Source organism: Polypterus senegalus, chromosome 14 (assembly GCF_016835505.1).
Source record: "Polypterus senegalus isolate Bchr_013 chromosome 14, ASM1683550v1, whole genome shotgun sequence".
Lineage (NCBI taxonomy): Eukaryota > Metazoa > Chordata > Cladistia > Polypteriformes > Polypteridae > Polypterus > Polypterus senegalus.
The window spans coordinates 140,703,455-140,729,974 of NC_053167.1; the positions used below are offsets into that span (position 1 = coordinate 140,703,455).

The 26,520-nt window shown below is 40.2% G+C and overlaps 2 protein-coding genes across 5 annotated transcripts in view; both read left to right on the forward strand.

The window, feature by feature from the left end:
• The window catches only part of LOC120514461 (natural cytotoxicity triggering receptor 3 ligand 1-like), a 240,417-nt gene that overhangs the window by 109,977 nt on the left and 103,920 nt on the right, over positions 1–26,520 (forward strand). The window lies entirely within an intron of this gene.
• The window catches only part of LOC120514462, a 37,020-nt gene that overhangs the window by 9,181 nt on the left and 1,319 nt on the right, over positions 1–26,520 (forward strand). For 3 of the 4 annotated variants that reach the window (XM_039734853.1, XM_039734852.1, XM_039734854.1), the window contains 3 exons: positions 3,534–3,802; positions 20,561–20,824; positions 22,729–22,824. In XM_039734853.1, coding sequence (XP_039590787.1) covers positions 3,607–3,802; positions 20,561–20,824; positions 22,729–22,824 — 556 coding nt within the window. In that variant the 5' untranslated portion in view covers positions 3,534–3,606. The remainder of the gene's footprint in view (positions 1–3,533; positions 3,803–20,560; positions 20,825–22,728; positions 22,825–26,520) is intronic. The other variant, XM_039734855.1, reaches the window with a different exon arrangement.

The following is a 26,520-nucleotide window of genomic DNA, read 5'->3' on the forward strand; positions in this document are numbered from 1 at the left end:
GCAGTTTTTAAATGATGGTTTTTATTATTTAGGAGAAAAAATCCAAACCTACATGGCCCTGTGTGAAAAAGTAATTGCCCCCTGAACCTGATAACTGGTTGGGCCACCCTTAGCAGCAATAACTGCAATCAAGCGTTTGCGATAACTTGCAATGAGTCTTTTACTGCGCTCTGGAGGAATTTTGGCCCACTCATCTTTGCAGAATTGTTGTAATTCAGCTTTATTTGAGGGTTTTCTAGCATGAACCGCCTTTTTAAGGTCATGCCATAGCATCTCAATTGGATTCAGGTCAGGACTTTGACTAGGCCACTCCAAAGTCTTCATTTTGGTTTTCTTCAGCCATTCAGAGGTGGATTTGCTGGTGTGTTTTGGGTCATTGTCCTGTTGCAGCACCCAAGATCGCTTCAGCTTGAGTTGACGAACAGATGGCGGACATTCTCCTTCAGGATTTTTGGTAGACAGTAGAATTCATGGTTCCATCTATCACAGCAAGCCTTCCAGGTCCTGAAGCAGCAAAACAACCCCAGACCATCACACTACCACCACCATATTTTACTGTTGGTATGATGTTCTTTTTCTGAAATGCTGTGTTCCTTTTACGCCAGATGTAACGGGACATTTGCCTTCCAAAAGTTCAACTTTTGTCTCATCAGTCCACAAGGTATTTTCCCAAAAGTCTTGGCAATCATTGAGATGTTTCTTAGCAAAATTGAGACGAGCCCTAATGTTCTTTTTGCTTAACAGTGGTTTGCGTCTTGGAAATCTGCCATGCAGGCCGTTTTGCCCAGTCTCTTTCTTATGGTGGAGTCGTGAACACTGACCTTAATTGAGGCAAGTGAGGCCTGCAGTTCTTTAGACGTTGTCCTGGGGTCTTTGTGACCTCTCGGATGAGTCGTCTCTGCGCTCTTGGGGTCATTTTGGTCAGCCGGCCACTCCTGGGAAGGTTCACCACTGTTCCATGTTTTTGCCATTTGTGGATAATGGCTCTCACTGTGGTTCGCTGGAGTCCCAAAGCTTTAGAAATGGCTTTATAACCTTTACCAGACTGAGAGATCTCAATTACTTCTGTTCTCATTTGTTCCTGAATTTCTTTGGATCTTGGCATGATGTCTAGCTTTTGAGGTGCTTTTGGTCTACTTCTCTGTGTCAGGCAGCTCCTATTGAAGTGATTTCTTGATTGAAACAGGTGTGGCAGTAATCAGGAAATTGAACTCAGGTGTGATACACCACAGTTAGGTGATTTTTGAACAAGGGGGCAATTACTTTTTCACACAGGGCCATGTAGGTTTGGATTTTTTTTCTCCCTAAATAATAAAAACCATCATTTTAAAACTGCATTTTGTGTTTACTTGTGTTATATTTGACTAATGGTTAAATGTGTTTGATGATCAGAAACATTTTGTGTGACAAACATGCAAAAGAATAAGAAATCAGGAAGGGGGCAAATAATAGTTTTTCACACCACTGTATCTCAGTATTTTAATTATTCAGAGAGCTGTAATATCACAAATGTAATGGATTCTGTGTCCAGTTGGAGGAAGAGAGCCGGTTTAAAAAGCAAGTAGTGATTCACACACACAGAGTACATAGAAGATCAAATACAAAACAAACCATATAACGTGCTACTTTAGTTACAATGGGATCTGAGAAACTAGTAAATTAAAATGATTTTAAGATGAAGTTTATGACGTTCTGCTTTAATGACAAAATAAACTACGTGATTAAAGTGGAAATTTCGAGATTAAAGTTGACAATTTTTCAACTGTGTCCCAATTTTTTTTTCTCTTTTCTCTGTACCCTAATACGCATTCATATGACACTTAGACGGTGGGCTATGACTTGCCTTTTTACAGTGACTTTGATATCTGACGATATCTTATTTATTTCAGACACTTTGCGACTTTCTGAACTTGAATTTTTGAGTTTCACCCCCACTCTGTAACTCGATCAACTTCCTTTTGTTGTTTACATCACTGCTTAAACTAACAAATAGCATGTTTTTCATTGCCTCTACTTGGTAGTCGCTGAAATTCTTCTTTTTCCCCTGTGCTTTTGCCATTGTCTTTTCACAGAATGCAAAACATAAGGGGCTATTTATATTGATTTACATATTCAAAGAGGTGCAATTCTGGGAGGGGCAACAGGCACTTGCACGAGCGTTACTTTCATGCAGACCTGGATTTATAGAGCGGAAGAACGTGGAAGTTGACGTATGCACAGATTTATACATCTAGATATTTTTGTGCATATGTACATTTCCGCTTTTGTCCGTACGCCACGCTTTAGTGTGAATTCTATGCATGGCGTTATGCATGAGGCCCCTGGGAAGCTACTATGGCTGCAAGTTTTCATTCTAACTCTTTTCTTAATTAGTGACCAGTTTTTGCTGCTCATTCACTATTTCCCTTTATTTTAATTAACTTTTCTTGAGACTCTAAACCGGTGAATTGATTCTTTTTTCTTAAACGGCAACTAAACATAAATTTGATGTCAAGTGAGCCAACAGATGAGCAACCAATTTGGGGCCTCAAACTCCAAACAACTTCACTTCATTCAGTTTCTTAATTTGAAGCCAATTCTCGTTGCTAATTAAAGCCGTTATTTAATTCCGTGGCACTCGCTCCTTCTACCCTGGGAGACATTTCCTTTTTTCAGAGCGCTGGCTGTCAGAATGTCTTGTGGACCTGAGCAGATCAACATTCCTGAGGCCTTCACCTTTCTTGATTTTCAGTTATTGTGTGATGGACGCAGGTTGTTATTTATTTGTTGGTACCTTTTGTGTCTTAATATTGTTTGGTTGCTAATTCAGGAAAAAAGAAATAATTAAGGGGGCCGAGTCTTAAGTTGTGCAGCAATTAAAATTAAGGCAAAGAGTTAATTAGCAGCTCACTAATAAAGAAAGGAGTTAGAATGAAAACCTGCAGCCACTGCAGCCCTCCAGGACTGGAGTTGGGGACCCCTGATGTACACAGCTTCAGCAGTCTGGGTTTGAAGTGGCCGCTGCTTATGAGGAACGTGCAGGTAAGTCTCACATATTTCAGGTCCTCCTTTTTTCTTTCTACATGGCAAAGACGTGAACTTTAGATTAACCGGAGGTTTTAAACTGGCCTGATGGAAGTGTGTGTGATGTTCTTTCATCAAGAATTTGTTCCTAACTTGTCCCTAAATCTCAAGTTTTCTTTTAACCTGTTAAGAGGATTTAGAGATTGGATAAATAGAAAGTCAATGCTGTTACCTCATAGCACCAGGGAAGTTTGGCTCAGTTCCCAGCAAACTTGCTGTCTGCATTTCTGAATTTCGCTCCACATCTGTGTGGGTCTGCTGTGGTTTTTCTTGTTTCACTCCATATTAGAAAGATGTATACATTAAGTTAACAGGATAAACTTCAAGTCAGCTCCTGTTATTAATAAATTGAATTCAATAAGTACATGTGTGCTGCTTAGTAAAATAGTTTGTCATTTTCCAGATGCTTATTCTTTACGAATGTTTGTTAGAAGCATTGCTTTAATAGCCTTTTTTCCTCTTTTTCTCAGCTCTTTGATTGCTGCAGATCAGGTTAATTTCTTAAAGTGCTACGCAGAGACTTTCTACCCTGGAAACATCTCTATGAAGTGGCTTAGAGGCAGCGAGATTCTTATTCAAGAACATTTAGAGCCACTCCAAAATCCAGATGGCACCTTTAACGCAGTGGGTCACTATGAATACACTCCAGGCATCGAGGACATCGGTGTGCCTTTTACCTGCCAAGCTGAGATTGAATCTGAGAACAAGCAGTTGTTGAACATCACTCATCAGATCTGCAGTAAGTGAATGTTTTTCATCCAGTGAGTTGTGGAAGTGTAACGCACTTGGGTTTGAACCGGAGAGGGGCAAACTCCTCAGGTGGTCAACACCAGCCCGAAGAGAACTACCTGGAGAAGCTGGCAGCTCTGTGATCACCATGTTGCAAACACAACACTTTGAGCACTTCAGACACAGCCTGGGTTTGTGGTCACCAGCGAGTCTTACAGAGCGACTGGATGGTGGGCAAAAGGAAAAAGCGGCTGGGAGATGTGCCCATAGTGCTCACTAAGTGCAGATGTCTGTGACCACTGATCTCAGAGATTCTGTTTTTCTTTACTGGCTTCTCTAGTAGTTCCATCCCTTCGGACAGTTGAGCACATATAAGAGATGAAATGTTTTTCTGGTTAGTAGAATGGTGGTGTACCTTGGGAGGTTTTTGGTTACAAAATGTGTGCCATCACAGAAAACATGTCGGGTGTAAACATGAACTACACATAAGAATATTGTGAAACTTCTTTGTGTCTTCTAGTTTACAATGAACTTACAATTGAAAATGGTCATGTTGGTTAGACCCCTTACCAGACTGACAAAGGTTCAAAACCTGTGTAGAAGGGTACAGGGTTGAAGAATTGCTTTTATTTTGCTTCTGTTTCTTTTTGTGATTTTTTTTTATTTCTCCTTTGTTATCCCTTCCATGTATTTCTTTTACTGTTGATAGATGCACATATTCTAAGGGGGCACAGATTTCACTGTCTTTTGTCTAGGCATCCTTTACTACAGCCAGATGTCGACTAAAGAGGATCAGCCATATGGAAGTGCTACAAGAAACAATGGCCTTTAATTTATACATTTAAAGAAAGCATCAACCAATCTGTTTCCCTCCTTTTTTAAACCAATTTTTTTTTTAAATATGAAAATTAAAAAAACAGGATCAAGTAATACAAAAATATAAACAGGTAGAGAATGGGCACCCCCAAATAATTTCATCCTTTACCTTGGTGGCAGTGGGACCTGCAATGGACTGGCACTTTATTACCACAGGGCACTGCCATGAAATCTGGGTTCTGCGCCACCACAAACTTAATAAAATCAGGAGTGATCTCCCCTCGATGTTCTCGTATACTCAGATATGGGCATGGATATTTAAGGAGTAAACCACAAGACAATGATTATGTTTTTATATTATGTACATTAAAGAACCATCAGCAACAGATCAAATTAATAATATATTGAACAACTAGCAAAATACCCGTGCTTCGCAGCGGAGAAGTCGTGTGTTAAAGAAGTTATGAAAAAGAAAAGGAAACATTTTAATAATAACGTAACATGATTGTCAATATAATTGTTTTGTGACTGTTATGAGTGTTGCTGTCATCAAGGATTTGATTCTCATGATTTCTTTCAATCAGTTTCGTATTTGGAGGACGTGTTGTGTTCAAGTTACATTCCGTGTTTGTCAACCGTTGTAAAGATAACAGGTTTCATTCATCGAAGTGTTCACTACCCAAATCGCTATGCGAGTATTTAGCGGCAGCGTCTCTATTAAGTTGTGGATTTGCCTGCGAGTATTTAGTGACAGTGTGTCTATTAACTTGTGGATTTTTCTGCGAGTATTTGGCGGCAGCGTCACAAAGTTGTTTTCGTTTTGCTGCATCAGAAAATGTACCACAATGTCTGACACGCCTCCTTTTTAGTCTTTTCTCACAGCTTGGATTGCAGCTGTCATAATCGGTTTGAGTCTACATTTTATATATTTATATATATATACTAGCGAAATACCCGCGCTTCGTGTGTTAAATAAGTTATGAAAAAGAAAAGGAAACATTTTAAAAATAACGTAACATGATTGTCAATGTAATTGTTTTGTCACTGTTATGAGTGTTATGCCATATATATATATATATATATATATATATATATATATATATATATATATATATATATATATATATACACACACATATAAACATATATACATATCTACATATATGTACAGTGGGTATGGAAAGTATTCAGACCCCCTTCAATTTTTCACTCTTTGTTATATTGCAGCCATTTGCTAAAATCATTTAAATTATTTTTTTCCTCATTAATGTACACACAGCACCCCATATTGACAGACAAAAAAAGAATTTTTGAAATTGTTGCAGGTTTATTAAAAAAGAAAAACTGAAATATCACATGGTCCTAAGTATTTAGACCCTTTGCTCAGTATTTAGTAGAAGCCCCCTTTTGAGCTCATACAGCCAGGAGTCTTCTTGGGAAAGATGCAACAAGTTTTTCACACCTGGATTTGGGGATCCTCTGCCATTCCTCCTTGCAGATCCTCTCCAGTTCTGTCAGGTTGGATGGTAAACGTTGGTGGACAGCCATTTTTAGGTCTCTCCAGAGATGCTCAATTGGGTTTAAGTCAGGGCTCTGGCTGGGCCATTCAAGAACAGTCACAGAGTTGTTGTGAAGCCACTCCTTCGTTATTTTAGCTGTGTGCTTAGGGTCATTGTCTTGTTGGAAGGTTAACCTTCGGCCCAGTCTGAGGTCCTTAGCACTCTGGAGAAGGTTTTTGTCCAGGATATCCCTGTAGTTGGCCGCATTCATCTTTCCCTCGATTGCAACCAGACGTCCTGTCCCTGCAGCTGAAAAACACCCCCACAGCATGATGCTGCCACCGCCACGCTTCACTGTGGGGACTGTATTGGACAAGTGATGAGCAGTGCCTGGTTGTCTCCACACATACCGCTTAGAATTAAGGCCAAAAAGTTCTATCTTGGTCTCATCAGACCAGAGAATCTTATTTCTTAAATACAAAGAGGACTGTTTGACTTATGTTAGGTAGATTGCCCAGAGGGGACTGGGCGGTCTCGTGGTCTGAACCCCTACAGATTTTATTTTTTTCTCCAGCCTTTGGAGTTTTTTTTTGTTTTTTCTGTCCACCCTGGCCATCGGACCTCACTCTTATTCTATGTTAATTAATGTTGACCTATGTTTATTTTTTATTGTGTCTTCTATTTTTCTATTCATTTTGTAAAGCACTTTGAGCTACATTTTTTTGTATGAATATGTGCTGTATAAATAAATGTTGATTGATTGATTCTCACCATCTAAGAGTCCTTCAGGTGTCTTTTAGCAAACTCCATGAAGGCTGTCATGTGTCTTGCCTCTCCTCAGTGTGTGGAGACAACCAGGCACTGCTCATATTTTCCGTACCCACGTATACACATATTAACATATATATACACATACATATACACACATACATAGACACACATGGGTTCGCTTCCCGGGTCCTCCCTGCGTGGTGTTTGCATGTTCTCCCCGTGTCTGCGTGGGTTTCCTCCGGGTACTCCGGTTTCCTCCCACTATCCAAAGACATGCAGGTTAGGTGGATTGGCGATTCTAAATTGGCCCTAGTGTGTGCTTGGTGTGTGGGTGTGTTTGTGTGTGTCCTGCGGTGGGTTGGCACCCTGCCCAGGATTGGTTCCTGCCTTGTGCCCTGTGTTGGCTGGGATTGGCTCCAGCAGACCCCTGTGACCCTGTGTTCGGATTCAGCGGTTTGGAAAATGGATGAATGGATGGATACACACACACATATACATATATACATATACACATGCATACATACAGATAAATATACATATATATATACACACACATACATATATATATATATATATATACACACACACAGACACATACATATACATATCTACATATATATATATATATATATATATATATATATATATCTACACATATATACTGTATATAGCAATATCCCCGCGCTTCGCAGCGACAAAGTACTGCTTTTAAATTTTTATTAAGAAGAAAAGAAAAACTTTTTAAACTGAGGGAAAATATACCAATAACGATCTGTTAAGGATCTCTTTGTATAGCACGTTGTCAATTCAGCACTCCGGTTGTAATATGACAAAGCTGCGCGAGCTCACTCTTGAGAATGCAACGTATAGTTGTCCAGGAGAAAAGCAATCTTGCCTCAAATCAATGGCAACCTTTTGTAGGGTCTGTCCCTGAGACTTATTAATTGTCATTGCGAAGCAGAGTCTTACTGGAAATTGGAGGCATTTGAATTGAAATGGGAGATCAGAGAGTATAATGGTGATGTGAGGAATACATTCAGAGTGTGGCGCTCTGCTGTTTTTTTGTGTAGCTGCCTTCACACAGCTTCTCCACTACTTTATAAACGAACACCATATAAGGCCGTCGTTTCTCCTTGCTTCGCGGTTTTGTACTGTTTTATTGTTCATTTATTACGATTGTTATAGTTATTGTGTAGCTATTTGAGACTTATTTTACTGTCCTTTTACCCATTTCCTTTATTTAATCCGCGGCTTGTACGCTATTTTTTGTTAGTTTATTACGATTATAGATATTTATTGATTCCCTTCTTTAGCTGACTGCCTGCTCATATAAGGCGCTCCACTGGTTTTTTGTGAAGAAGCGTTTACACAGCCTCTCCGCTGTTTTATAAACGAACGACATATAAGGCCATCCTTTTTCCTTGTTTCGCCAAGGAAGCTGCCTGTTTATTTAATCCACGGGTTCTCCGATGTTTTATTGTTCGTTTATTACGATTGTTATAGTTCTCTTTATATAGCACATTGTCAGTTCAGCTCTCCGTTGTAATATGATCAAGCTGTGCGCGAGCTAACTCTTGAGAATGCAATGTATTGTTGTCCAGGAGAAAAGCAATCTTGCCTCAAATCAATGGCAACCTTTTGTAGGGTCTGTCCCTGAGACTTATTACTTGCCATCGCGAAGCAGAGTCTTACTGGAAATTGGAGGCATCTGAATTGAAATGGGAGATCAGAGGGTATAATGGGGATGCAAGGAATACATTGAGTGTGGAGAAACTCTAGAGACAGCGTGTTTGGTGGCAGCATGACGAAGTTGCTTCCCCAAGACCACGTCAGCTGTGGAGCTCTACTCGGAGCATATTCTTTTCCTACCTTGTCAATTGTGTAATGCGTTTTTTGAACAGGCTTGATGCATGGAAGTGATCACTCGTACTGCGTTCAGTCAGTTCACGTGAGCTGCTCTCTTGTGTGATGTTGCGATGTCCACGGCTTTATTTAATGTTAGCTAAGACCCGGCACTTAAAGTTTGTCGCTACAGCAATTTTAACTCCGTTACAAAGTGATCCAAAGTCTCGTTTATACTTCGTGTCTTCTCATTAAACTTGTACCTTGCGAATAAAGTATTCGTCGAAGGCATGACAAACGTTAGCATGAGCGTGTCTATAAACTTAATATAAACTTAGGGTTTACACCGTGCTTTGTTTCCACAGTAGCTGCACTTATGAATAAACTTGTATACGGTTTTTCTTCAGCGCTCTTTGGAGCTCTTCCTTGTTTTCTACGTACTGCGTTCACAGTCAGTTCACGTGATTACGTGGGCGGCGTGATGATGTAACATGCAACTCCGCCCCCCACGGCCATCGAGCTAAAGTCCATTACAGTATATGGAGAAAAATAGATTCCAGTTATGACCATTACGCGTAGAATTTCAAAATGAAACCTACTTAACTTTTGTAAGTAAGCTGTAAGGAATGAGCCTGCCAAATTTCAGCCTTCTACCTACATGGGAAGTTGGAGAATTAGTGATGAGTCAGTCAGTCAGTCAGTCAGTCAGTCAGTGAGTGAGGGCTCTGCCTTTTATTAGTATAGATATTATATATACACATCTACATATATATACACCTATGTGTATATATATATATATATATATACACACCTATCTACATTATATATACACACACACACATACATACACACACACACACACACACACACAAATATATTTATGTGTGTGTGTATGTATGTACAGTATGTATGTATATATAATGTAGATAGGTATATATATATATATATATATATATATATATATATATATATATATATATATATATATATATATATACACAGGTATATATATATATATATATATACTCAGCAAAAAAAAACGTCCTCTGACTTTCAACTGTTTTTTACTTTCAGTAAACTTAATGTGTAAATATTTGTATGAACACTAAAAGAGTCAACACCATAAGACATAAACTAAAAATGTTTCACAATGTGTCCCTGAATGAAGGAAGGGAGGCTCCAAATCAAAAGTACCAGTCAGTATGTGGTGTGGCCACCAGCTGCTTGAAGTACTGCAGTGCATCTCCTCCTCATGGACTGGACCAGATTTCTCAGTTCTTGCTGTGAGATGTTACCCCACTCTTCCACCAAGGCACCTGCAAGTTCCTGGACATTACTGGGGGGAATGGCCCTAGCCCTCACCCTGCGATCCAACAGGTCCCAGACGTGCTCAATGGGATTGAGATCCGGGCTCTTCGCTGGTCATGGCAGAACACTGACATTGCTGTCATGCAGAAAGAGCACTTTTTGTCACTCCTGTCTGGTCCAGCGAAGGTGGGTTTGTGCCCATAGGCGGCGTTGTTGCTGGTGATGTCTGGTAAGGACCTGCCTTACAACAGGCCTACAAGCCCTCAGTCCAGCCTCTCTCAGCCTATTGCGGACAGTCTGAGCACTGATGGAGGGATTGTGTGTTCCTGGTGTGACTCGGGCAGTTGTTGTGGCCATCCTGTACCTGTCACGCAGGTGTGATATTCGGATGTACCGATCCTGTGCAGGTGTTGTTACACGTGGTCTTCCACTGCGAGGATGAACAGCTGTCCTTCCTGTCTCCCTCTAGCACTGTCTTAGGCGTCTCACAGTGCGGACATGGCAATTTATTGCCCTAGCCACATCAGCAGTCCTCATGCCTCCCTGCAGCAGGCCTAATGCACGTTCACGCAGATGAGCAGGGACCCTGGGCATCTTTCTTTGGGTGTTTTTCACAGTCGGTAGACAAGTCTCTTTAGTGTCCTGCGTTTTTAGAACTGTGACCATAAATGCCTACTTTCTGTAAGCTGTTAAGGTCTTAACGACCATTCCACAGGTGCATGTTAATTAATCGATTTTGGTTAATTGAACATGCATGGAAAACATTGTTTAAACCCTTTACAAAGAAGATCTGTATAGTTATTTGGATTTTTAAAACATTATTGTTGAAATACACAGTCCTGAAAAAGGGACATTTCTTTTTTTGCTTAGTGTATATATATATATATATATATATATATATATATATAGATATATATATATATATATATATATATATATATAGATATATATATAGATATATAGATATATAGATATATAGATATATAGATAGAGAGATAAAGCTAATTACCCATTGGCTTTGGTCACTGAGTGCAAGGGAAAAAAAATAAAATATAGTCTATAAGTTATTAAACAGTAAAACATTAACGTTTTAAGAAGTAAAGCTACATTGAGCACTACTGGAGTGGTTGCAGGTAAACTACATTTTAAAGACGGTATAACACAACAGGTAAGTAGTACTAACGGCAGCTAAAACGTATATGGATCATCTCTTGGTAGTTGATCCCTTTTGAAAGGCGCTACACGATGGCTGTGGTATAGAAATGACATTTTCTATGTGAACGTTCAAATTTCTGCCTCTGGTAATGTGCCTCACCGGCATTACCAGCAATTAAAGAAAATTAGTTTTGTGTCCTCTGCAGTTTTAAGAGATAAAAGGCTTTGGTTTGGGATAAAAGGAAAAAAGGTGTAAAGAAAGGAAAGTTGCCTTTTTCTTTTATGTAGTGTAGAGAGACGTCTTCGCTGACGATATGAGCGCCTTTTGGGAAGCGTTGCAGCGGGTCTTGTGTAGACTGGAGAGACAGCCCCGCTATTAACTGGCCAGGATGGCACTGTCGGTCCTCCACTCCTGTGCGTGTCTTCATAATCCGACCTGACGACCTCATAATCGTTGTGCAAAAGAAACTGCTAATCGCCTTAATATTAGTTGCCGCGGTCTAGAAAAGGGATCCTGTGTTTGCAGTTGTCTGGGCTATAGCTCAGGGAAAGGATGAAAAAATTAAAAGTGTTTACTTTATCTTATATGGGCAGGCCTTCAATTACGTGGGAGGCGTGATGATGCGAGACGCAACTCCGCCTCTCACGGCCATCGAGCTGCAGTCTATTACAGTATATGGACAAAAAAATAGGTTCCAGTTATGACCATTACGCGTAGAATTTCGTAATGAAACCTGCCCAACTTTTGTAAGTAAGCTGTAAGGAATGAGCTTGCCAAATTTCAGCCTTCTACCTACACGGGAAGTTGGAGAATTAGTGATGAGTGAGTCAGTCAGTGAGGGCTTTGCCTTTTATTAGAATACAAACCTGATTGCAAGAAATAATGATAATCAAATCCTTGATGACAGCAACAATCATAACGGTCACAAAACTATTACTTTGACAATCATGTTACAATATTTTTAAAATGTTTCCTTTTCTTAGCACAAGCACAGCTGAGAAGCTTCGATGCATGTACTTCATAACGCATTAAAAAAAATAACGCATTTAATCACACTTTGCATTACAAGCAAAGGGGAACTTCTGTCAATGCATGATTTCCTGGTACATCGATTACATTGATGCACACATCAGAGCTACAAAAATATAAGAGTCGAAAGAAAGCGCGTTGCTACGACTGATCGGAGGCAAATTTCATTTCAAAAGACTACCCGATAGAAGCCTTGATAAAAGCGTGGTTTTGTGTATACTGAAAAGCAAGCAAAATTAGATGCATTACAGAAAGTGGACTTTGTGGCTCTTACTGGGGATCATTGGACTTCCGTGACCGTTAGTAATTCTAATTATATCTAATTACAAAATGTTCAATGATCACACTGTTTTAACCTAATGTACAAAATAATTTTGGCTGAGGTTACTCAGAGTTTAAAGGTGAAGCTGGTCAAATTACTTTTTATGTTTCTGCCTTATTTTTTTTTTGAAATTTTTGTTATTATTATTTAAAGACAATACCATTCTGAAAATGTACTTAAAGTACTTAAAATACCACTTTATTTTTAAGTCTGCCCAATTTTAGCCAGGGATGATATTTTTGTAAAGGGTTTAAACAATGTTTTCCATGCATGTTCAATTAACCAAAATCGATTAATTAACATGCACCTGTGGAATGGTCGTTAAGACCTTAACAGCTTACAGAAAGTAGACATTTAAGGTCACAGTTCTAAAAACGCAGGACACTAAAGAGACTTGTCTACCGACTGTGAAAAACACCCAAAGAAAGATGTCCAGGGTCCCTGGTCATCTGCGTGAACGTGCATTAGGCCTGCTGCAGGGAGGCATGAGGACTGCTGATGTGGCTAGGGCAATAAATTGCCATGTCCGCACTGTGAGACGCCTAAGACAGTGCTAGAGGGAGACAGGAAGGACAGCTGTTCATCCTCGCAGTGGAAGACCACGTGTAACAACACCTGCACAGGATCAGTACATCCGAATATCACACCTGCGTGACAGGTACAGGATGGCCACAACAACTGCCCGAGTCACACCAGGAACACACAATCCCTCCATCAGTGCTCAGACTGTCCGCAATAGGCTGAGAGAGGCTGGACTGAGGGCTTGTAGGCCTGTTGTAAGGCAGGTCCTTACCAGACATCACCAGCAACAACGCCGCCTATGGGCACAAACCCACCTTCGCTGGACCAGACAGGAGTGACAAAAAGTGCTCTTTCTGCATGACAGCAATGTCAGTGTTCTGCCATGGCCAGCGAAGAGCCTGGATCTCAATCCCATTGAGCACGTCTGGGACCTGTTGGATCGCAGGGTGAGGGCTAGGGCCATTCCCCCCAGTAATGTCCAGGAACTTGCAGGTGCCTTGGTGGAAGAGTGGGGTAACATCTCACAGCAAGAACTGACAAATCTGGTCCAGTCCATGAGGAGGAGATGCACTGCAGTACTTCAAGCAGCTGGTGGCCACACCACATACTGACTGGTACTTTTGATTTGGAGCCTCCCTTCCTTCATTCAGGGACACATTGTGAACCATTTTTAGTTTATGTCTTATGGTGTTGACTCTTTTAGTGTTCATACAAATATTTACACATTAAGTTTACTGAAAGTAAAAACAGTTGAAAGTCAGAGGACGTTTCTTTTTTTGCTGAGTATATATATACAGTATATATGTAGATATGTATATATATATATATATGTGTGTGTGTGTATATATATGTATAGTATATGTGTATATATATATATATGTATATATATATATATATATATATATATATATATATATATATATATATATGTGGCGCCGGCGGCTGGAGCCCGGCCGGACGCAGGAGGGCGTGAGGAGGGCTTGTGCCTCCTCCAGACCGCGAGGCGTCCGTCCTGGTTCTGTTGGGGCCACGGGTTGAGGGCATGGAAGCCCTTCCTGTAGGGCCCGTGGTCACCGCCAAGCGCGCCCTATGCCGGTTTATCCCGTGGGGTTGCGGTCGGGGCTGGAGCCCGGCCGGGATGCCTTGGAGGACCGGAGGAGGGCGAGTGCCTCCTCCAGACAGAGTGGGGCGTCCGTCCTGGTTAGGCAGGGGGCCTCGGGTACAGGGCTTTGAAGCCCAGCCCTGTAGGGACCCGTGGCCACCGGCAGGCGGCGCCCGGTGCCTAATTATCCGGAGCCCGGCACTTCCGCCACACCAGGAAGTGCCGGGGAAGACTTGTGTGGCACCGGAGAGCTGCCAGGAAGACAGCCGACACTTCCGCCACGCTTGGCGTGGCTAAGGACGGAACACCTGGGGCTCATCCGGGAGCCTTATTTAGGGCCGCCTCCTCCAGTCATTGGTGGAAGTCGGGAGGAAGCAGACTGAGCTGGAGAGCGAGGACAGGAGGCGCCAGGAAGGCACTAAGGACTGTGGGCCTGGACTTTTGGGGAATTCGGTGCGAGAAGGCACTGGGGGTGCACGTGAGCAAAGACCTTGTATATAGTGTATATAAATAAACGGTGTGTGGGTGCAAATATGTCGTCCGTCTGTCTGTGCTGGGGCCAGCGTTCACAATATATATATATATATATATATATATATATACATACATACAGTACAGGCCAAAAGTTTGGACACACCTCCTCATTCAATGTGTTTTCTTCATTTTCATGACCATTTACATTGGTAGATTCTCACTGAAGGCATCAAAACTATGAATGAACACATGTGGAGTTATGTACTTAACAAAAAAAGGTGAAATAACTGAAAACATGTTTTATATTCTAGTTTCTTCAAAATAGCAGAGTGAAGGCAAAGGGGCCAACAAGTGCTAAACACCTCTGGGAACTCCTTCAAGACTGTTGGAAAACCATTTCAGGTGTCACCTGTTGAAGCTCATCGAGAGAATGCCGAGAGTGTGCAAAGCAGTACTCAGAGAAAAGGGTGGCTGTTTTGAAGAAACTAGAATATAAAACATGTTTTCAGTTATTTCACCTTTTTTTGTTAAGTACATAACTCCACATGTGTTCATTCATAGTTTTGATGCCTTCAGTGAGAATCTACCAATGTAAATGGTCATGAAAATAAAGAAAACACATTGAATGAGAAGGTGTGTCTGTACTATATATATATATATATATATATATATATATATATATATATATATATATATATATATAATATGCCAGCAACACTCATGACAATGACAACACAATTACAATGTCAATCATGCTACTTTATTATTAAAATGTTTCCTTTTCTTTTTCATTACTTCTTTAACACACTACTTCTCCGCTGCGAAGCACGGGTATTTTGCTATTGTATGTATATGTGTGACATCATACATATATATATATATATATATATATCTTTATATAATCTATATATTGTGTGAATAATATATCTATAGTAATAAAAGGCAAAGCCCTCACTCACTTCATTTTGAAATTCTACACGTAACGGTCATAACTGAGTCTTACTTACGTACATAACTAAATCCTACTTTCGACCATATATACGTCCATAGCCTGCAGCTCGGTCGCCGTGTGAGGCGGAGTTGCGTCCCCCATCCCCACGCCTCCCACGTAATTGACTGCCTGCCCATATAAGGCCATCCGTCAGCTGCAATCCAAGCTGTGAGAAAACAGTAAAAAGGAGGCGTGTCAGACGTCGTGCTACATTTTCTGATGCAGCTAGACAGAAACAACTTTGTGACGCTGCCGCCAAATACTCACAGAAAAATCCATAAGTTCATAGACACACTGCCGCTAAATATTCGCAGGAAAATCAACAAGTTAATACCGGGAATGCCTGTTAAACATCATAGATTAACGAGTAGCGATTTGGATAGTGAGATGTCTATCGAGGTGATCACCATCGATCAAAAAACTGTCACTTACCGAGTGGTTTCCATGCCCGGAGATGGCGCCTGCCTTTTCCATTCTCTGTGTTACATATTGCACGGCCATATCAGGCTCACTCTTGATATCCGGAGGAACATTGTGTCTTATGTATTGAATGACTGGACAGGTTCAAGGTGTGGACTGATGACGGTACAGGAGATAATTAGACTACACAGGAGCACCAGAAGAGTGAAATACTTAAGCCCTTCACCTATGGATCTGCATGTGAGTTGATGGCTGCCGCTGAATTGTTTGGTTATCACTTTCAAGTGTACCGAAATGGCCAAATATTTTACACCTTTCGATAACCGCCAATGCCTCTTAAACATCTTAGATTCACAGGTGACGATTTCAGTAGTGGACACTTTGATGTTTATGAATGTTTCAACTCTCAAAAGCTGAATGTGAAGTTATCGATGAAGCCGGTTGTATGCCTACAATGCTTGACAGATGCAGAATGTCACTTCAACACAAGTCCTGCAAATACTAACGTAATTGAAACAAACCATGAAACTCAAACCGATTATGACAGCAGCAATCCAAGCTGTGAGAAAACAGTAAAAAGGAGGCGTGTCAGACATCGTGCTGCATTTTCTGATGCAGCTAGACGGAAACAACTTTGTGACGCTGTCGCCAAATACTCGCAGAGAAATCCACAACTTCATAGACACGCTGCCGCTAAATATTCGCAGGCAAATCCACAACTTAATACCGGGAATGCTTGTTAAACATCTTAGATTCACGAGTACCGATTTGGATAGTGAACACTTTGATGAATGAAACCTGTTATCTTTACAACGGTTGACAAACACGGAATATAACTTGAACACAACACATCCTCCAAATACCAACCTGATTGAAAGAAATGATAATCAAATCCTTGATAACAGCAACGATCATAACACAAAACAATTACATTGACAATCATGTTACGTTACTTTTAAAATGTTTCCTTTTCTTTTTCATAACTTCTTTAACACACTGCTTCTCCGCTGCGAAGCACGGGTATTTTGCTAGTGTATATATATATATATATATATATATATATATATATATATATATATATATATATATATATATATATGTACAGTATATGTGTGTGTATGTATATAATATGTGTGTGTGTGTATGTATTTATTTTCACAAAAGCCACAAAGAGCCATAGCAAGGTTTGGGGCAGGCAGCCACCCGTGTATTTGGTTTCCTGGCTGCAAATCGAGATTAATGATAGCACTGCTGTGCACAAAACGGAGTCCAAAACAGAACTGAGGGAATAGGGAAAAGGTGGAGGCTTTTAAAGGGGAAGACAGGAAGTGAAGTCAAAGGGGTTGGGCTCTTGAAGGTCTTCAGGCATAGGCTTGAGCCCGGACGTGACATCACAGGGGCTGGAGCCGGCAAGGTCTTCTTCCATAGGCTCGGACCCTGGAAGTGACATCAAGAGGGCCAGTTGGAATCTCCTGTGAATGGCCTACAGGAAAGGAAGAAAAAGAGTCCGTGCACTCTGCCACAACCCAGTATGATACGGAACTGCCCTTACTCAAGCCCTTTAGCTGCCTCCCATGCACACGTGTGTGACTGTATGTTTGTATGTATGTGTGTATATATATATATATATATATATATATATATATACTGCTCAAAAGAATTAAAGGAACACTTTTTAATCAGAGTATAGTATAAAGTCAATTAAACTCTGGTCAGTTAAGTAGCAGAGGGGGTTGTTAATCAGTTTCAGCTGCTGTGGTGTTAATGAAATTAACAACAGATGCACTAGAGGGGCAACAATGAGATGATCCCCAAAACAGGAATGGTTTAACAGGTGGAGGCCACTGACATTTTCCCTCCTCATCTTTTCTGACTGTTTCTTCACAAGTTTTGCATTTGGCTACAGTCAGTGTCACTACTGGTAGCATGAGGCGATACCTGGACCCTACAGAGGTTGCACAGGTAGTCCAACTTCTCCAGGATGGCACATCAATACGTGTCATTGCCAGAAGGTTTGCACAGTCTCAAGGGCATGGAGGAGATTCTAGGAGACAAGCAGTTACTCTAGGAGAGCTGGAGAGGGCCATAGAAGGTCCATAACCCATCAGCAGGACCAGTATCTGCTCATTTGGGCAAGGAGGAACAGGATGAGCACTGCCAGAGCCCTACAAAATGACCTCCAGCAGGCCACTGGTGTGAATGTCTCTGACCAAACAACCAGAAAGACTTCATGAGGGTGACCCAAGGCCCCATGTCCTCTAATGGGCCCTGAGCTCACTGCCCAGCAGCATGCAGCTCGATTGGCATTCGCCATAGAATACCAGAATTGGCAGATGCACCACTGGTGCCCTGTGCTTTTTACAGATGAGAGCAGGTTCACCCTGAGCACGTGACAGAAGTGAAAGGGTCTGGAGAAGCCATGGAGAACATTATGCTGCCTGTAACATCATTCAGCATGAGCAGTTTGGTGGTGGGTTAATGATTGTCTGGGGAGGCATATCCATGGAGGGTCACACAGACTGCTACAGGCTTGACAAAGGCACCTTGGCTGCCATTAGGTATCAGGATGAAATCCTTGGACCCATTGTCAGACCCTATGCTGGTACAGTGGCTCCTGGTGCACGACAATTCCTGGCCTCATGTGGTGAGAGTATGCAGGCAGTTCCTGGAGGATGAAGGAATTGATACCATTGACTGGCCACCACACTTTCCTGACCTAAATCCAATAGAACACCTCTGGGACATTATGTTTTGGTCCATCCAATGCCACCAGGTTGCACCTCAGACTGTCCAGGAGCTCAGTGATGCCCTGGTCCAGATCTGGGAGGAGATCCCCCACAACACCATCTGTCATCTCATTAGAAGCATGCACCGATGTTGTCAGGCATGTATACAAGAACACAGGGGCCATACAAAGTGCTGTGTACAATTTTAAGTTGCTGCAATTCAATTTGGGCAAAATGGACTAGCCTGCCACATCATTTTTTCACTCTGATTTTTGGGGCGTCTTTGAATTCAGGGCTCTGTAGGTTGATCATTTTCATTTCCATCAAACGATGTGGCATCCTTTCGTTCCTAACACATTACCCAGTCTATATCAGTATAGATATCCAGGAGGATTTCTTTTCCCATTGAGATCTAATGTGTTTTCAAAGTGTTCCTTTAATTTTTTGAGCAGTTTATATATATATATATATATATATATATATATATATATATATATATATATATATATTTATTTATTTATTTATTTACTAGAGGGGCAAGCTCCCTGGCACCATCCGGCGGTTGCGGCCAGTCTGTCGCTTGTGTTGTGAAGAGGGGGGCTCCTGCGATACCCCCTCTTAAACGGTGATACAATTGGAAACAAATAGAGCAAAGAGGGTGTAAAAAAACAAAAAACTATCATCTGCTGGCTTGCTGCTGCTGCCATGACACGTCATCTGCATCTTGCAGAGCGCTTTGAACGTTTTAAAAGCCTGTTCAGCAGCTGTCCTACTCTTTGTCTTTTATTTCTGGCCCCGGGCGTGGTTAAATCTCTTGGTACTCTTGGTTAAGTCTTGTCTCGCAGGACGAGAGTTCTTGATATATTTTAGTTTATAATTTAAAAATGGAATTAGAGTCTGAAAATCTAACAACATCACATTAAAGTTCGATAAATTCTGAAAAGAATGATAGCAAACATATATATGTAGATTTTAAAATAAGCCTGATTTAAAGTGTGACAAAAAACATGACATAAAAAAATCACATAAAATCATTGCACAAAATTTAGGCATAAGATTTTATATATATAGAGTAGATATATATGCTTTGTGAAGGAAATTGCAGTGGTCTCTACCCGGCCAGGGTGGGTGGTAGTACCTTCCCTGGATCGGAGGTCAGTATGTTGGTTAGTCAGAAGGCTGCTTGCCAGGGCAATATGTTTGCCAGGCATATCGGGCAGCGGCATACCATCTTCATTGCTCTAGTTTGGATTCCCGCAGTGCTGTATGGGTAACATAGTTGGAGTGAAGAGAGAGTTGGTGACCTCTGGAACTGCTGGAGTGAGATCTAGTGGGCACACCCTCCCTGCTCTCATCCATCTGATCTGGAAGTGCTTTTGGAATTTGCTTCTAATGTGCTGGAAGCACCCACAAATACAGCTTTAAAAGCCACCACTCCTCCATAGTTGAATGAGTGTAATCTGAACAGAAGGAATAGCAAAGACTCATCTGAAATGAAGAAGAGGGATTTTGTTTTGGTCACCTATACTGAGGTGCAGTTGCAGTAATAAAAGTTTGGTTTTCTGCACCTAAGGCCTGGTTGCATTGGTTGTATTTTGGTTTAGGGGTGCAAGAGGCTCCCGGTGTCATCATAGCTCCTTTGATAAGTGAGAGTCCAAGAGTGGAAGAGTGAACTGGTCTTAAAAGGGCAATTCCCTCTTGTTTACTTGGACCTATTAATGAGATGTCACACCCCACACATCACAATATGTCATCTTGCTTACATGAATCTCCATTTTCTTTTCCTACAGAGCCCGCTCTTGCTCTTTTGCCCTCAACTCTTTTTGTGGGTCAAGAAAACAATGTCACCTGTAAGGTCAGGGACTGCCTCTTCTCGAGTGTCACAGTAAGCTTGAAGATAAATGGAACGACTTTCAACAAAACTTGCAAGAATGTTACAGAATGTGAGATACAAGAAGTCCTCGTGGGGCAGGAGGGTGAGGCGTTAGTATGTGCAGCTGAAACAGTTGGGCTTGTCCAGCCTCTTAAAGAGCTTCTCAACTTCACAGTGGCAGGTAATTAAAAGATCTATTATTATGATTACTGCTTTATAAAGTTTATTTGACAGTACTGACTGTGAAAGGTGCCTTATCAAGTAAAGATTTTATTACTCTAGTCAGCTCGAGGGATTTGGGTTCAAATACCAACCAGTCACTGTCCGTGAGGAGCCTGCATGGTTATTTCTGCAGGCACTCATCAAAAAGGTGTCCATATTAGGTTGAATGGTAACTATGAATTTATTGCTATTTCCTTGCAATCTAAGAATTTCACCAAACCTCATAATGGAGCCACCACAACGCTTTACTCTGTGCAACAAGAATTTGCATGTACAGAATTTTGTGTGGAGCAATACAGTGATCAACCTTACTGTCTAACAGCTCCAGACACCTGAGTTCAAATCCATGTCCAGATGTCATCTGTATGAAGTTTGCACATGCTTCTCATGTCCACCAATGACATGGAGGTTAGCTTGACTAGTAGCTTAAACTGACCAAATATTTGGGAGTATGTGTCCCTGTAATGAAGAATTCTGTTGGTTCGGATTAAATTACAACCACTGCACACATCCGGTCAGGGATGAATGAAGATGTCCAAATTCTATTTATTAATTTCTTCCAAACTTATACAATGTGAAGATATGGTCTAAATAAACAATAATAAACATAAATTAGCTATCCCACTTCTTTCCTTTCAGTTTGTCAATGTTAACATTAGTCATTTAACAGGTACTTCATTTATCCAGTAGATGGCGTACTACACCCCAGATAACATCAATATCGGAAATTACTAGAACGTTAAACAATAAAGCATTTACTCAACTTAAAAAGTAATTATTCTTAATAGATATACATATTATATATGAGGAAACGATAATACCGCAATTACATAACAAACAATGTGAGAAACTCCATATAGCGTCTGTTCAACTATACTTTAACTTCTTCGAACGTTAATATTTAGAAACAGTACTAAATATATATATATATCCAAATTACAAATGTAAACACATAAACAATATACTTTAAGGATAAACGAATTCCACTTACTTTATAATCAATTACGCAAACTTTCACATTTAAACGAAGCTCCTACTCTACTGCTCAGACGCCACCAAACTAATCTAAATGTTCAAAGTGAAGCCCCGTGATTGGCCAAGTTCCAACTCACCACGGGCCAACCACAACAACCAATAAATCAAGGCGGAAGACAACTAATTAAGGGGGTACAACACATAAATAATATATTGCCTTTTCAACAGTCCCCTTTGATGGCCTGTGAATGACTGCATTATGGTGGGCACTGGCTTTCCAAAAACTTGAAATGGATAAGTGAGTTTGAAAGTGAATGGATGGATGGATGTTTGTTGAGAGCAACACAAAAAATGACTGACCTGGCATAGTTAGTTATATTACAGTTACCCAAAGTTGATATGTGTTTCCCTGACTTCTGTGCCATTGTTCCTCATGGAAACTTAGCAAGTTAGGCACTTCAGATCCTGCCAAATGTGTCCCAATAATCTGCTAGCTCACAAAGTTATCGAGATCAGTTCTTTGAGCCATAGTGGCTAACAAAATAATTGGCTTCATCTGTGGAGCTTTTTAAACACGTGACCTAAGCAGTTATAGATGTCAATTGATTAGTTATTTTTTAAGAAACTTTAAATACTTATCTCTCACATATTCAAGCATTTCCTTTATACATATTGTCAGTTAATAGCAGCATTATGGGAAAGTTTAGCTAAATGAGATAAAGGAAAGCATGAAATAGTGAAAGGGTGACACAGGGTGAAGGGAATCGGTGGGCTCCTGCCATGATATTTAAGTGTGTAGGTGGAGCTTTGTGTACAATCAAAAGAACGTTTAAGTTGTCACACAAGCAGATCTCTTTTTACTGGCATTTGTTCCCTTGTTACTATCAGGTAAATGGGAGAATGAAAACATGAAATTTATGCTTCTAATGCTGCTGATTTTACCCTTTGTGGTGTTACTTGTGTGCTGTAAGTTCTGCAAAACAAGTAAGTTGAGTTTTCTTATTTTGCATTTGAAACTTACACTTGGATACATTTTATTGTTGTAATATCTCACAGTTTTAACTTAAAATTAGATGATTTGACAGTTTCTCTAGGTTAAATAAATAGATCTGTGTCATATTTTTCCATCCCTTATAGTAACCAGCCTCTCTCCACTGCTTCTTACAGTTTGATGGCACATCGATGTCAATTTATTTATAGAGCACATTTAAAACAACATCAGTAATGCTGTAGCCAGATTGCTTTACGTTGAAACATATGATGAACATAAAATAAATAGAAATAAAGTACAATAAAATGAAGTACAGCCAGTGGTGAGTTGAAGAATAGGGCAAGCCATCAGTATCCATGAAGGTCACTGAAAGCAAGAGAATAAAAATCTCATTTTTAACAGTTCAACTGAAGGGGACTCCTTAATGTAATGTGGTAAAGAGTTCCATAGCCAAGGGGCTGCAGCTGCAAAAGCCCTTTCCCCTTTAGTTTTACACTTAGTGCGAGGGACATAAGAGACAACTGACCAACTGACCGGTATATCTCAGCTTTCTGGATGGCTGATGTAAAATACACAATTCAGATACATAGGCAGGAGCAGAGCCGTGTAATTATTTAAAAGCTAGCAATACAATTTTAAAGTCAGTTCTGAAACTAACAGGCAGCAAGTGTAAAGAAGGTAGCATTGGAGAAATAGACTCAAATTTTCTTTTCCCAAGCCAAAAAACGGGCGACAGCATTTTGAACCAACTGCAACCTGCTGTATTATCGTAGTATTTCCCTCTACTTACCCTTTACCTGTTTCCTCATGGGTGAGTATACTCATCAAGTTTGTTATTGGGTTGGTTTTTTGTTTCACTTTAAGATGAACACAAACATACACAGCTATACACATTCACACAGACCCTGACCACAACTGTGCCCCATAAATGACACATACACACAGCTGGTTAACCTCTAGCACTTTAAACCACACAAGTGCCTTAGGTATAACACAGCCTGTCACTCAGCACTTCAAGAGACTTACTTATTATCAGCACAAACAACATGCGATGTTTTAATGATATCTCAGGCCTAAATATTACTTTTGGTCTACAAGAATACATTTAAACATACAAAGGCTCAGCACTCTTGACTATCGGTCATTTATCAGCCAAGAATTCCTTACTTGACATCGTGTTCTCTACTATTGAGTGGAGCCCTCACTCACAGCCTTAATAAACCTCGCAGCACAGAGGTAATGGCAAATCTCCGGCCACACCAGGTGCTCAAAGGAATCTACTTTATTACTTCAATCACTCTATAGACATTAAGGCAGCATGGTATTTATTACAGGAATAATAATAATACCACTGGAACAAAGAATAATAGGAAATAGAACTGATAGAAAAGTCTGGATATATATATAGTCTTTTGAAAATCTTACGAAAAAGTTACAGATGACCAGAATGAATGTTGCAGGCGGCTTGTGAGCTAGCAATCGGTGTTCATGATGTTTTTCTGACTACCAGTGACGTCTTCATCCCTTCTTCTTCCTCCTTCCTTCCTTCCTTACTCACTTAATCACTTTATCGCTCCTCAGACGGGGCATATTTATTCTAAAATTCTACTGGGGGGGGTCTTGCAAGATGTGATTGTTAGATATTCTGATTGGCTGGCTGTCAATATGATGAATGAATTCATTGTCAATTTTCCGAAACAATAAAACTTTTTTATGTTCTCTGAGGTATCGGCAGGTCTTCCTTTCCCAGGCTGTAAAATAATTAGATGTCCATTCTTTCTCAGGTTATAAAGTAATTGATCGCCTGAGCCACCAGCATGTCTTCCTTTCTATGTTGGAACAGCTGTTTTAAAAGTGAGATATAACTGGGAAGAAAACCTGTTTTGATTTGTCCTGAATGTAGTTCATCTGTTGTCTTGTCTTGAACAAAATAAAATGGAAATATAAACCAAAATGTACAGGTTTTGTACCCCACAACACCTGCGTTTCAAGGATTTGCTGATCCCAGAATACAAGGATTTGCAGTAATCAGGCCGAGAAAAGATAAAAGCAGGAGTGGATTTCTCAAGATACCTAGGAGATATAAAAAGGTTTGACCTTAGCTAAAAGTCGAAGTCAATGATGATGTCCTTATCTTTTTGAGAGACTTGCCATTTTCCAGAATAGTCAAGCTGTAATATTCAGAACATGTCTCAATGATGGCGATTGCCAATACAGTCATACCAACAGGCTAGCCACACTGAGTTAGTTACAATGTACTTGATACTAGTACTAGCTAGTACTACTAGTACTGTACTAGCTGCGGATCATTACAGCACTAAGAGGAGACGATCCTCAGCAGTAAACAACAAAACCAACTCAATACCAAATTTAACTAATACACAACTAGTCTTACTGTTGTTTCGTGTTTCTCCTTGGTTTGCAGAGCTGGTCTTCTTGACCGCCCATTAACGGCAGCACGCTGGCAATTAATGTTTCACCCTCACTCAGTTAACAACTTGCGGCTGCAAATTCTTCTTGATTTAAATTTACATAGCACAGGTAAAAAGTATGTAAATTTAATAAAAATAATAAAAAATAATTGCAATTGTTAAGCTATATTAGATCAAAGGGAATGTTGCTGTCATTATTTTTAATGTTATTCACGTCGAGCGTTTCTAAAGGCCATGAAATCTATGAAAAGTATATAGAAAGTAATGACGATAAAAGCTAAATATTAATAGAATTGTATGTGAAGCATAATTGTTTCATGCAACACCCTGAAATATGCAAGAAAAAGTAATGCAGGCGTTGTATCGAAAACGTGCATGACACAAGCCAACAGGTAATATTTTATCTCTCTTAATGAAAATATGTGTTACCGATTATTTCTCTCATACTCTTAGGAGAGCCTATAGCAATCCTGAGATCCCATTTATTTACTGACATTATTCAACAAGTGGACTAAAATTATCTCTTTTCTCTGGTAATCATTTCTTTCACATCTTATAAGAAGGAAAATCCAGTACTTCCTTGGACACTAAACAGGTTGGTAAGAAGAGATCTATGATGTTTCTATTTCTTCAATTTACGGCTGCATAAGATTAATCTTATGAAAAATCACAATCGTGATTAATTTCTCATTTGAAACAGGAGCAGGGTAAACTCTGCAGAATTTGCATTCAGACTCCCATTACAAAATAAACCTTCATCTTTTTCTGTTCTTCCTTTGAATTGCACACAGATAATCTGGGTTAGGATCCAGCTCCTCTGCTATGAATACGTCGGTTAGAAAGATGAAGGTATAGATGGATGATCTGTTGTTAGTGAACAAGTTTTGTGATGTGTTGTCTACACTTGTGTTGTTGTGACTGCCTAAGCCAGCATTTCTCAACCTTTAAGTATTTGCGACCCGAGTTTTCATAACAGTTTTAATCGCGCCCCCCCCCCAACATTTTTTTGAAATGTAGATGCATATTTTATTATACGTACTTAACTTTTATCGACATTTATCTAACTCTATATTTATTGTTCTAGTATCAGAATGTAGTTTAAGTTAATTTGTTTTGGTTTCAACAGATGTTTTTTTCACATTTTTGATTCTTGTTTTCTTTTTTTCACATCTTCGCGCCCCCCTAGGGGGGCCTGCTCCACAGGTTGAGAACCACTGGCCTAAGTGATTGGTAATGGAGCAGGTTAACTTAATTAAG